At 47.9% G+C, this 12,408-nt stretch overlaps 1 protein-coding gene across 4 annotated transcripts in view; it reads left to right on the forward strand.

Moving 5' to 3' along the window:
• Positions 1–646: 646 nt before the first annotated feature.
• Positions 647–12,408, forward strand: part of aldh18a1 (aldehyde dehydrogenase 18 family, member A1) — a 22,412-nt gene continuing 10,650 nt past the window's right edge. The window contains exons 1-6 of one of the 4 annotated variants that reach the window (XM_080851518.1): positions 647–767; positions 6,915–7,030; positions 8,400–8,551; positions 10,006–10,155; positions 10,586–10,690; positions 11,457–11,615. In XM_080851518.1, coding sequence (XP_080707644.1) covers positions 6,940–7,030; positions 8,400–8,551; positions 10,006–10,155; positions 10,586–10,690; positions 11,457–11,615 — 657 coding nt within the window. In that variant the 5' untranslated portion in view covers positions 647–767; positions 6,915–6,939. Of the gene's footprint in view, positions 768–6,914; positions 7,031–8,399; positions 8,552–10,005; positions 10,156–10,585; positions 10,691–10,874; positions 10,929–11,456; positions 11,616–12,408 lie in introns of those variants that run through there. The other 3 variants (XM_080851520.1, XM_080851519.1, XM_080851521.1) reach the window with 3 other exon arrangements.

Here is a 12,408-nt window from a genome sequence, read left to right on the forward strand (position 1 = left end):
GCCTTCACACACACACACACACACACACACTCACAGCCTTCACACACACACACACACACAGCCTTCACACACACACACACACACTCACAGCCTTCACACACACACACACACACAGCCTTCACTGACGGTTAGATTAGAGACATTAGAAGAGGTCTATAAGGACCACCACCCTGAGGTACCGGTACATCTAAGGATTCGGTGTGCACAACAATATACGACTTATACCAACATTACTACTAAAATACAGTTTGGCCGGGGAGCTGGCGGACAAAGACAATCATTTGTTACATTATTAATTTATTGAAACATGACTAGAGGTATCTGGTATTTCGAAGCAATTTTGATAATACAAATGTATTTTACATCATCGAGTAGTGCGCGCAGCTTAAACGTAACTAGAGTGAGTGGCGCCGTTTCTTCTACACGTGGTGAAATCCTGTGTCTTGCTGAATGCCCCAAGAGCGTTGTTAACGGTAACAACGTAAGCTTCTAGCTACGTAACTTACGCATGTTTTTAATACATTAAAATGCCTGGGCGAGATTTCTATGATCCACAGCATAGACTTCAACGTAAGAGTGTTAGGAATATGGAACTACTGGCCAGCTAACGTAAATGACGCAGAACTCCGCTTACGTACACGTTCAAGTTCGCAAACCTGCCACAACATTCTGTGGCAAGCTGGTTGTATGGTTAGCTGGTCGCCGTGCTTGGGGATTTAATCTGAATTGAAGCAGAAGAGGCATTATAATACTAGGTATTGTAAAAGGTACGTGCAACAATATCAGTGTACAGTTAGCACAGTTAATTCAATACGGTGAACTGTTCGTCATCCTTTATCTAGCTAGTTAACGTGAGCTATCTGCTAACGTTGTGCAAGTTAATGTATTGCATTGATGTATTAGGACCTGACTTATCTAGCATGCAAGATATCTACAAAGTTAGAATAGAAGCTGACACTGTGACACAGAATCAAAAACTGTGATTCAACTGTCCAGTTGGGTCTGCTAACGCTAGCTTGCTGAGAAACCAAACTGTGTCACTGTCAAGCAAGGCCTGACAGTTTTACATTTTGACAACTAGTTAACTGTATGACTTCGCAAACTTACATTTCGGGAAACTGTTTGTGGTAAAGCGAATAGCCATGTAATGGTATGTAGTTATCGCTGTTAAGGTAGCTGTCGTGACGCCTCCCTCCACCTCTTGACTTTAGCTTCGTTTATTTTGATGCTACCGGTAAGCAATTTGTGAACGCTAACTATGCACTTTCACAAGAGTAGTCAAAGACAAAAGCTAGTTGTTATCTCTAAATAAACTAGCGTTGGTTATATCGTGTGGCTATTTGGACCATTGCGTGTTGCACTATTTGTTGATGACCATATGAAGGCAAGCTGGAGTCGACACGTTGACAATGTGTTTATTGTTTCCTCCTTTTGTGGTCACTAGCGAATTCCACTTTGATACAAGTAAGACTGTACTGCTATGCTGTAACTGTTAATTAGTATTGATTGGTCCGTGGCCAAGTTGACTAACGTTACCTACTATCACACGTCACTTTCGGGAAGGCAGTATTATGGTTTCAATTAAATCGTAGTAACTAAAATGTTCAGTTGTGTGTGCTGTAGTTCCATCGACTGCTTGTAATGTACACGTATCCATCCACGCCTGCAAGCCGCGCACTCGGTTTCATCAGCTGGGCATGGGTGGAGCGTGCGGCCGTGGCTCCATCCTAGCCGCGCCCTCATTGGACGAGGGGTCAGTTTGTGTACAGAAATTAAAGAGAGGTTGCCTCGAATAACTGCTGTGTAGAAGTGCCGAGCTAGCATTCACGTCTTCTAAAACTTCTTAATAAGGTTTTAAATGATATGTGGGGTGAAGTTGGAGCTATGGACATGTGTGTTGTCTTGTGAAGTTGTTTTGATACAGAGGTTTCAGAGGGCTAACTTGCATAGATAAATAGATACTTTATTGATTCTTGAATAAATGTAGGGCTGTAAGGAAATGTAGTGTTTGCTCAGGATCTATGAAGTGACTCCTCTCACAGTCTTGTGCTGTTTAGGGCTGCAAACTGTATTCCCAAGGGAATGGGGCAAACTCCCATGTGTTCCTAAGGGAATGGTTACAGTAGGAGCAGGAATGCACAGGCAGTTCAGGAATGTTCCGGCTGAAATATTATCCCAACTCTTTAGCGCAGGGAATATTATCTCAACTCGTTAACATAGGGAATATCATCCCAACTCTTTAGCGAAGGGAATATTATCCCAACTCTTTGAGAGCAGGGAATATTATCTTTACTCTGTAGCGCAGGGAATATTATCTCAACTCTTTAACGCATGCCTGGTGTGTGTGTTGTGTAAGGTGAGTGTGTTGTGTAAGGTGAGTGTGTTGTGTAAGGTGTGTGTGTGTGTGTGAGCAGCAGAGCTGTGTTCAGGCAGGCAAACAGACTTTAACCTGAATGCAGCCACCTGCTACATAGGTAGCCAGTGTCACCCAAAGGCTGAGAGTGACTAAAGCACACACACCACACACCACACGCCACACATCACACGCCACACATCACACGCAGGGTCATCAGCTGAATCTATGTAGGGTCCTCAGTGACCTGATGCCCCACCCCCATACTCTGGGGAGACCTCCTTCACCCCTCGCTGCTGAGTGTGCCTCTATGGGTAACGCAAACACACACACACACACACACACAGACCTCCTTCACCCCTCGCTGCTGAGTGTGCGTCTCAGGGTAACGCAAACACACACACACACACACACACACACGCACACACACAGACCTCCTTCACCCCTCGCTGCTGAGTGTGCCTCTCTGGGTAACCAGGGTTTTTCCTGCATAGAGAAAATTTCGGCGCGCGCCTAAGCCGTTTTCCCGTGCGCCTATGAAAAATCCCGAGCGCCTAAATAAAAAAAAAAAGAGTCTGCGATTTAAAAAAAAAAAAAAACTGTCATCCAATTCAGTTTAACGGTGTTTTGAGCCCTCACGTTGAATTCAAGACAGCAGCAGCAGATCCCGCCTCCCACCCCCTCAGCCAATCATTGAACAGACTCAGAGGCTTCTCCAAGTTGCCAGTTTAGAGAAGATGTTAGTTAAAAATGTTGTCCGACCTATTAGCACCATAGACATCCTATTAGCACCCACGACCTATAAACACCTATGCGCTGGTACACGTTACTTAATATAGATTTCGGTGTCAATCAGGATAACGGATTTTAAACAATATACGCTCCAGCCCAAAAGGGGTATTTAAATTGTATGTGTGCAAAACATTACAGTTGTAGAACGTTATTAAGTGTACTAGACAGCCATTTATTTCTGTGTACAAACTGTCATGGAACGAACTGAGCGAATTCGATTTCGCAACGAGAACTTGTGAGGGTCATACAGTTTTCAACCGACACCGATACCTCTATCCCTCTTTAAATTGAGGTTTACCCACTTATCACAGGGACGACAGCTGACGACCGAGTGAGGAGATGTTCACGAGAGATTACGGATTTTGATAGAGATCATACTTGGTCATATCGGTAATGTTTGGCTAATCTCTTGACACGTACCACAGGTAGGCCTAAATCACGATTGGATCTTGATACACAATACCTCGTGTATCAGCTCATTTTGCGTGTTGGTCTACTACACAACGGGATAAAACCGAAAACATGTTTCAGTTGAAATCCAAACAAGTTAGGCTACTTGTCGTAATCTAGACACCCACCGCTACTGAAATATTTAAAATTGATTGATTAAAGATTTTTCTATCTATCAAGGTTTATAACTGTTTGTCACCTTTTTAATAGCTTGGGTGTTAATAGTGTTTAGGCCTACTATAACATTAATAAGTGGTGTTAACATAACGTCACTTATTGTATGGCATAAATATTATTCTAAAACACCTTCACTAGTTGTTTTAAGCAGATTTGTAAGCATATCATCACGTATGCAATGCATGTCAGCGAATATGTTCTGAATAGTAGCCTATGTTTCAAGTAGGCTACAGCCAAGCCCTCGTTCTGTTTTCATCAATAGTAAAGTCTGAAAAAAGTTTGATCTATACGCAACTGTGAGGTGCGCGAATGGACAGAGCGGCCAGCTGCCAATCACTTAATTACTCAACCTGCGTATGCAACCTGACTTCATCAGTCGGCGGTTTCAATATTTATGGCGCTCCATTTCTGACCACTGGTTAGTCCTAGATTCTATTGATATAGATTTCAGTAGTTTGCATATATATATGAGGTAAACCTTGATAATCTTTGAACCATACATGATAGCACCATGGGGCTTGGACTATTGTCAATGTATTAGCCTATTGTCGATTTTGATTTAAAGTGGAAGCAAAATGATAACGTCAAGCATATCCTCCATTATTTATGAAATGTAAGAAAAGGGGAAAAAAAAGACTTTGATGTCTGCTAATACGGTGATAGATAAGACAGACTGCGCGCGCAGCGCGCAATTTTTTTTGGGGTGCACCGAAGAGCCATTTTGACCCAGGAAAAACCCTGGTAACACACACACACACACACACACACACACACACACACACACACACACACACACACACACACACACACAGGCCTCCTTCACCCCTCGCTGCTGAGTGTGCCTCTCAGGGTAACGCAAACACACACACACACACACACACACACACACACAGGCCTCCTTCACCCCTCACTGCTGAGTGTGCCTCTCAGGGTAACGCAAACACACACACACACACACACACACACACACACACACACAGGCCTCCTTCACCCCTCGCTGCTGAGTGTGCCTCTCAGGGTAACGCAAACACACACACACACACACACACACACACACACACACAGGCCTCCTTCACCCCTCACTGCTGAGTGTGCCTCTCTGGGTAATGCAAACACACACACACACACACACACACACACACACACACAGGCCTCCTTCACCCCTCGCTGCTGAGTGTGCCTCTCAGGGTAACGCAAACACACACACACACACACACACACACACACACAGGCCTCCTTCACCCCTCACTGCTGAGTGTGCCTCTCTGGGTAATGCAAACACACACACACACACACACACAGGCCTCCTTCACCCCTTGCTGTTGAGTGCGTCTCAGGGTCGTCTTACACTCCTGCAAAGAGCTCAGATTCTGTATCCCGTTCAGAAGACCCAGGGTCTGCTGACTGCACCTATGATGCCGTTCCAGTCTTAGCAAAGACTCTCTGCAAGACAGGTCCACTGACTGCACCCCCCTCTGGTGTTCTCTCTCTCTCTCTCTGTGTTGTGTAAGGCCGGCTTGTGTGTAAGGTGTGTGTGTTGTGTATTAGGCCTACTGATGTGTGGGGTGCTGTTGGATCTGGGGAGCAGGTCCTCCGCAGAGTAACCTGACCTGCCCCCCAGGGGCCAGGGCCAACAGCAGCCCATGCGGGAATTGAACCCATGACCTTCTTGCTGTGAGGCGGCAGTGTAATCACCCGTGCCACTAGCAGGCCCAACACACCAGCAGGCCTTACTCAACACACACACACACACACACCCTACACAACACACACACCCTACACAACACACACACACCCTACACAACACACACACCAGCAGGCCTTACACAACACACACACCAGCAGGCACACACACCCTACACAACACACACACCCTACACAACACACACACACACACCCTACACAACACACACACCAGCAGGCCTTACACAACACACACACCAGCAGGCCTTACTCAACACACACACCAGCAGCCCTTACACAACGCACACACACCTTACACCTTACACCTTAGTGCTCAGGTGGGCTATCTTCCGGGCCTTTCTGTGTGGATTTTGCATGTTCTCCCCGTGTTCACAAGGGGTTTCCTCCACCAAGAACCCCAACAGAAAAACATGCAGAAGAACAGAACAGAACTGTCCGTCCGTGGCCGACATGGACGGGTCACTTGGTCCCCGGGCGCTGAGAAGCTGCCCACTGCTCCTGGAGGCACACACACACACACACACACACACACACACACACACACACTTGGTCCCGGGCGCTGAGAAGCTGCCCACTGCTCTTTGAGGGTCCTGGACGAAGGACAGTCCAGGATGGTGAAAAAAAGCAGAGCGTAAAAATTCACAGCGACCTCAGGCGTGTGTTTGTGTGTGTGTGTGTGTCTGTGTGTGTGTTTGTGTGTGTGTGTGTGTCCTGTGTCGCCTCCATAAAATCCACGTGTGTGTTGCAGTGTGTCGCTTGTGGCAATAAAAAACTGCCTGAAGTCAGCCTTGTTTGTTTTGTAAGGTGTGTGTCTGTTGTGTAAGGCCTGTGTGTGTTGTGTGAGGCCTGGTGGTGTGTAAGGTGTGTGTGTGTTTGTGATGTGTATGGTCTGCTGGGTGTGTAAGGTGTGTGTCTGTTGTGTGAGGCCTGCTGGTGTGTAAGGTGTGTGTGTGTGTATTTGTGTTGTGTAAAGCCTGCTGGGTGTGTAAGGTGTGTGTGTGTGTTGTGTAAGGCCTGCTGGTGTGTAAGGTGTGTGTGTGTGTGTGTGTGTGTGTTTGTGTTGTGTATCGTCTGCTGGGTGTGTAAGGTGTGTGTGTGTTGTGTAAGGCCTGCTCGTGTGTAAGGTGTGTGTGTGTGTGTTGTGTAAGGCCTGCTAGTGTGTATGGTGTGTGTGTGTGTGTGTGTTGTGTAAGGCCTGCTAGTGTGTGTAAAGCGTTCTGGTGTAATGCTGAGTTGTCTCTCGTTCCTCAGAGCCAAGAGGTGTGTGTGTGTGTGTGTTATATTGTGTAAGGCCTGCTTGTGTGTAAGGTGTGTGTGTGTTAAGGTAAGGCCTGCTGGTGTGTGTAAGGTGTGTGTGTGTGTGTGTGTGTGTTGTGTAAGGCCTGCTGGTGTGTGTAAAGCGTTCTGGTGTGATGCTGAGTTGTCTCTCGTTCCTCAGAGCCAGGAGGTCTTCGTGAGACGCCATGTTGTTGCACAGGCTCTCCCTGTGCGTGGGGCTCCCCCTCACCTCATGCCACTCACACACCATCACCAGGGCCGCCTCGCAAGGAAAGCGTAAGTCTGTGTGTGTGTGTGTATGTGTGTGTGTGTGTCTGTCTGTGTCTGTGTGTGTGTGTGTGTCTGTCTGTGTCTGTGTGTCTGTGTCTGTGTCTGTGTCTGTGTCTGTGTCTGTGTCTGTGTCTGTGTATGTGTCTGTGTCTGTGTGTGTGTGTGTGTGTGTGTCTGTGTGTGTGTGTGTGTGTGTGTGTGTGATAATAATAGTAATAATAATAATAAACATTTGCCACACTGAAATCAGCAATAATACATCTAAGGCTTACCAAGGACACTATAATTACTATATACTATAATTACTGTATATAGTTTTATAAGCCAAGTTATTACATACAGTGCAGATTAATATTTACGTATCAATAAATATTGATCCATGATTCCATAAATGTATTTAATAACCAACAGCTAAATTGACCTCAGCATTGATTGGTTCTCCCTGTTTAGCTATCAGGGGGTTGTCTGGAGGCAAAACAGGCACCTTTTCTCCCTCCCTCTTCGTCTTTCTTGCCATCTCTCCCTCTCTTCCCCTCTCTCTCCCTTCGTCCATCCTTCCCTCCCTGTCATTCGTTTGCATGTGCACCCAGCTCTCTCTCTCCCTCTCTCTCTCTCTCTCTCTCTCTCTCTCGCTCTCTCTCTCTTTCCTTCCCTCCCTCTCTCCCTCCCTGTCACTCATGTGCATGTGTACCCAGCCTGGGTAGCTTGCGTTGGGCATCTCGCTGAGGCAGCGGCTCTAGGCATGTATTGTTTCCTGGGCTTTGGTGTGAGGGAGCACTCTGCACTGCACTGCACAGTCACATTCCACCTGCAACACAATGGACCTCGCTGCCAAACCAGCACACAGCAGCACAATCACAGCTCTCTCTCTCTCTCTCTCTCTCTCTCTCTCTCTCTCTCTCTCTCCCTTGCCCTTTCTCTTTCCTTCACTCCCTCCCCCTCTCTCTCTCTCTTCCTGTCACACAGTCTGACGTTTTAGCTTTCACACAGACCACTGCTGGAGGGGTCCTGAGCAACAACAACCAACACAATAATAATAATAATAATAATAGTCCTTGTTGATGTTGTTGTTATTATGTTTGTTGACACATGTGTGTGTTGGTTTGGGGCTGAGTCAACCTTTCTCCTCCTCCAGTCATGCCTTCATGATCTGCCTTCATCATCATCATCATCATCATCATCACCCTCTGACCTTTGACTCCTTACCCTATCTCTTTCCTCATTGGCTCTCTCTGCATGGCTCCTCATTGCTCATTGGCTGCTTTCCCCCCCTCCCCTCCGGTGTCCCTCCCTCTCTGTGCCCCTCCAGATGCCCGCGTGCGCCCTGGCATGATGCCGCCTGTGCGGCTGTGGAGTAACGTGCCTTTTCTTACAGTGCCGCTGGCGCGCGCCCACGGTAAGTCCTTCGCCCACCGCGGCGAGCTGCGCCAGGCCAAGAGGGTGGTGGTCAAGCTGGGCAGCGCCGTGGTAACCCGCGGCGACGAGTGCGGGCTGGCCCTCGGCCGTCTGGCCTCCATCGTGGAACAGGTGAGCAGCAGGGGGAGGGGCTAGGAGGGGAACTCAGGTGATCAGGAGATGAGTTTGAAGGAGCTCCCTATCTCGCCATCTCTCAGCTCTCCGTCTCTCCATCTCTCCATCTCTCCATCTCTCCATAGCCATCTTCATCTTCATCTCCATCTCCCTCTCCCCATCTCTCCATCTCCCTATCTCTCTATCTCCCCATCTCTCCATCTCCCTATCTCTCCATCTCTCTATCTCTCCATCTCTCCATCTCCCTATCTCCCCATCTCTCCATCTCCCTATCTCTCCATCTCTCCATCTCCCCATCTCCCCATCTCCCCATCTCTCTATCTCTCTATCTCCCTATCTCTCTATCTCCCCATCTCCCCATCTCCCCATCTCCCCATCTCTCTATCTCTCTATCTCCCTATCTCTCTATCTCCCCATCTCCCCATCTCCCCATCTCTCCATCTCCCCATCTCCCCATCTCCCCATCTCTCTATCTCTCTATCTCTCTATCTCTCTATCTCCCTATCTCTCTATCTCTCCATCTCCCCATCTCCCCATCTCCCCATCTCCCCATCTCCCCATCTCTCTATCTCTCTATCTCTCTATCTCTCTATCTCTCTATCTCCCCATCTCCCCATCTCCCCATCTCCCCATCTCCCCATCTCCCCATCTCCCCATCTCCCCATCTCCCCATCTCCCCATCTCCCCATCTCTCTATCTCTCTATCTCCCTATCTCCCCATCTCCCCATCTCCCCATCTCCCCATCTCCCCATCTCCCCATCTCCCCATCTCCCCATCTCCCCATCTCCCCATCTCCCCATCTCCCCATCTCCCCATCTCCCCATCTCCCCATCTCCCCATCTCCCCATCTCTCCATCTCCTCAGCTCTCAGCTTTATATAGACGTTGTGGGTGTGTTTGTGTGTTGGTCTGCACGTGTGTCTGTGTGTGTGTGCATGGTTGTTTATGTGTATGTGTGAATTGTGTATATTTCTGTGTTGGTTGGTGAGGGAGGGGCTAGGATGGGAACTCAGGTGATCAGGGGATTCAATTCCATTCAATTTTATTTATATAGTGTCAAAACAATAAAATTGACTCAATGCGCTTTACAAAGCCCAGTACCTGGACCCCCTTAGAGCAAGCACACACACACACACACATACACACACACACACGCTTTACAGTTCCAGTGCCTGGACCCCCTTAGAGCAAGCATAATGGCGACAGGGGCAAGAAAAAACTCCCTGTTTATCAGAAAGAGACTTTAAGCCTCAAGAGATGAGTTTGAAAGTGCTCTCCATCTCTGTGCTTTATATAGACGTTGTGGGTGTGTTTGTGTGTTGGTCTGCACGTGTGTGTGTGTGTGTGTGTGTGTGTGTGTGTGTACATGGTTGTTTATGTGTATGTGTGAATTGTGTATCCGTCTGCATATTTCTGTGTTGGTTGGTGTAACGGCTGGTGTGCTCCTGCAGGTGGCGATGTTGCAGAGCCAGGGCCGTGAGATGATGATCGTGACGAGCGGAGCCGTGGCGTTCGGGAAGCAGCGTCTGCGGCACGAGATCCTCCTCTCCCAGAGCGTCCGCCAGGCCCTCCACTCCGGACAGAACGCCCTCAAGGACATGGTGAGGCCAGAACCCTCTAGAACTCTCCAGAACGCACCACTTATTCTAGAATCATCCGGAACACACCACTAATACTAGAACCCTCCAGAACACACCACTAATACTAGAACACACCAGAACACACCACTATTACTAGAACACACCAGAACACACCACTAATACTAGAACCCTCCAGAACACACCACTAACACTACTTACCCTGCATCTACACTCGAACCATCCAGAACATCCTGTGCATGTGTGTGTGTGTGTGTGCATGCGCATGTGTGTGTGCGTGTGCATGTGTGTGTGTGTGTGTGTGCATGCGCGTGTGTGTATGTGTGCATGTGTGTGTGTGTGTGTGTGTGTGTGTGTGTGTGTGTGCTTGTGTACTTGTGTACTTGTAAAGGTCATTAATGTGAGATTGATGTGATTGTTCTCTCCCTCCTAGGCTATGCCAGTTCTGGAGGCGCGTGCCTGTGCTGCAGCAGGCCAGAGCGGACTGATGGCTCTCTATGAAGCCATGTTCACACAGTACAGCACCTGCACTGCCCAGGTACACACACACACATACACACACACACACACACACACACCTACCTGTGCTGCAGCAGGCCAGAGCGGACTGATGGCGCTCTATGAAGCCATGTTCACACAGTACAGCACCTGCACTGCCCAGGTACACACACACACACACACACACACACACACCTACCTGTGCTGCAGCAGGCCAGAGCGGACTGATGGCGCTCTATGAAGCCATGTTCACACAGTACAGCACCTGCACTGCCCAGGTACACACACACACACATACACACACACACACACACACACACACACACACACACACACACACACACACACACACACACACACACACACACACACCTACCTGTGCTGCTGTAGGCCAGAGCAGACCAATGACACACACAGATACTCACACAAGCTAGGTTACCCACTTCTATAACTTCAATATACACACACAGAACAGATAACCAGCTGTGTGTGTGTGTGTCTGTGTATAATGCGTGTGTGTGTGTGTGTGTGAGTGAGTGTGTGTGTGTGTATAATGTGTGTGTCTGTGTATAATGCGTGTGTGTGTGTGTGTGTGTGTATAATGTGTGTGTGTGTGTATAATGTGTGTGTGTGTGTATAATGTGTGTGTGTGTGTGTGTGTATAATGTGTGTGTGTGTGTGTGTGTGTGTGTATAATGTGTGTGTGTGTGTGTGTATAATGTGTGTGTGTGTGTGTGTATAATGTGTGTGTGTCTGTGCGTACAAGTTTTCTAAAGATCCGCGCCCCCATCCTCTCTTCTGTGCAGATCCTGGTGACGAACCTGGATTTCCATGACGACCAGAAGCGGCGTAACCTGAACAGCACGCTGCACGAGCTGCTGCGCATGAACATCGTGCCCATCATCAACACCAACGACGCCGTGGTGCCCCCCCCGGAACCCAACAGCGATCTCCAGGGGGTAAACGTGGGTACAGAGCAGGGGGGGGCGGGGCAAGGCCCGTCCCCACAGCCGTTGCATGCTGGGAAGGGCTGCTAGAGGAAGTGCATGCTTCGCTGCAGCGGGAAGGACCGTGCAGGACGGCACACGGATCAGTACTAACCCCGACTAGCGTTAAACTAACCAGCGTGTTAGTACTAACCCTGACTAGCGTTAAACTAACCAGCGTGTTAGTACTAACCCTGACTAGCGTTAAACTAACTAGCCTGTTAGTACTAACCCTGACTAGCATTAAACTAACTAGCGTTTTAGTACTTACCCTGACTAGCGTTAAACTAACTAACGTGTTAATACTAACCCTGACTTGCCCTACACTAACTAGCATTTTAGTACTTACCCTGCCTGGCGTTTTTAGCATTTACCCTGACTAGCCTTAACTAACTAGCATTTTAGTACTAACCCTGACTAGCACTTAACTAACTAGCTTTTTAGTACTTACCCTGATTCAGTACTAACACTGACTAGAGCTAAACCAACCACCTAGAGTTTTAGTACTAGTCCTAAGGCCAGACTGTAACTAAACACTAACTATAGACTAAAGCCAATAAAAAATCCAGATAATACAACTTACCCATACTGGCTTCTACCTAACCCATACGATCTGCTAACAAACCCATGCTATCTACTAACTAACACAAAGTACCTACTAACTAACCCATACCTACTAACTAACCCATACTATCTGTTACTATCTTCTAACTAACCCATACTATCTGCTAACTTACCCATGCTATCTACTAACTAACCCATATCTACTAAC

The sequence above is a fragment of the Sprattus sprattus genome (assembly GCF_963457725.1).
Source record: "Sprattus sprattus genome assembly, chromosome: 14".
In the NCBI taxonomy this organism is placed as follows: Eukaryota; Metazoa; Chordata; class Actinopteri; order Clupeiformes; family Clupeidae; genus Sprattus; species Sprattus sprattus.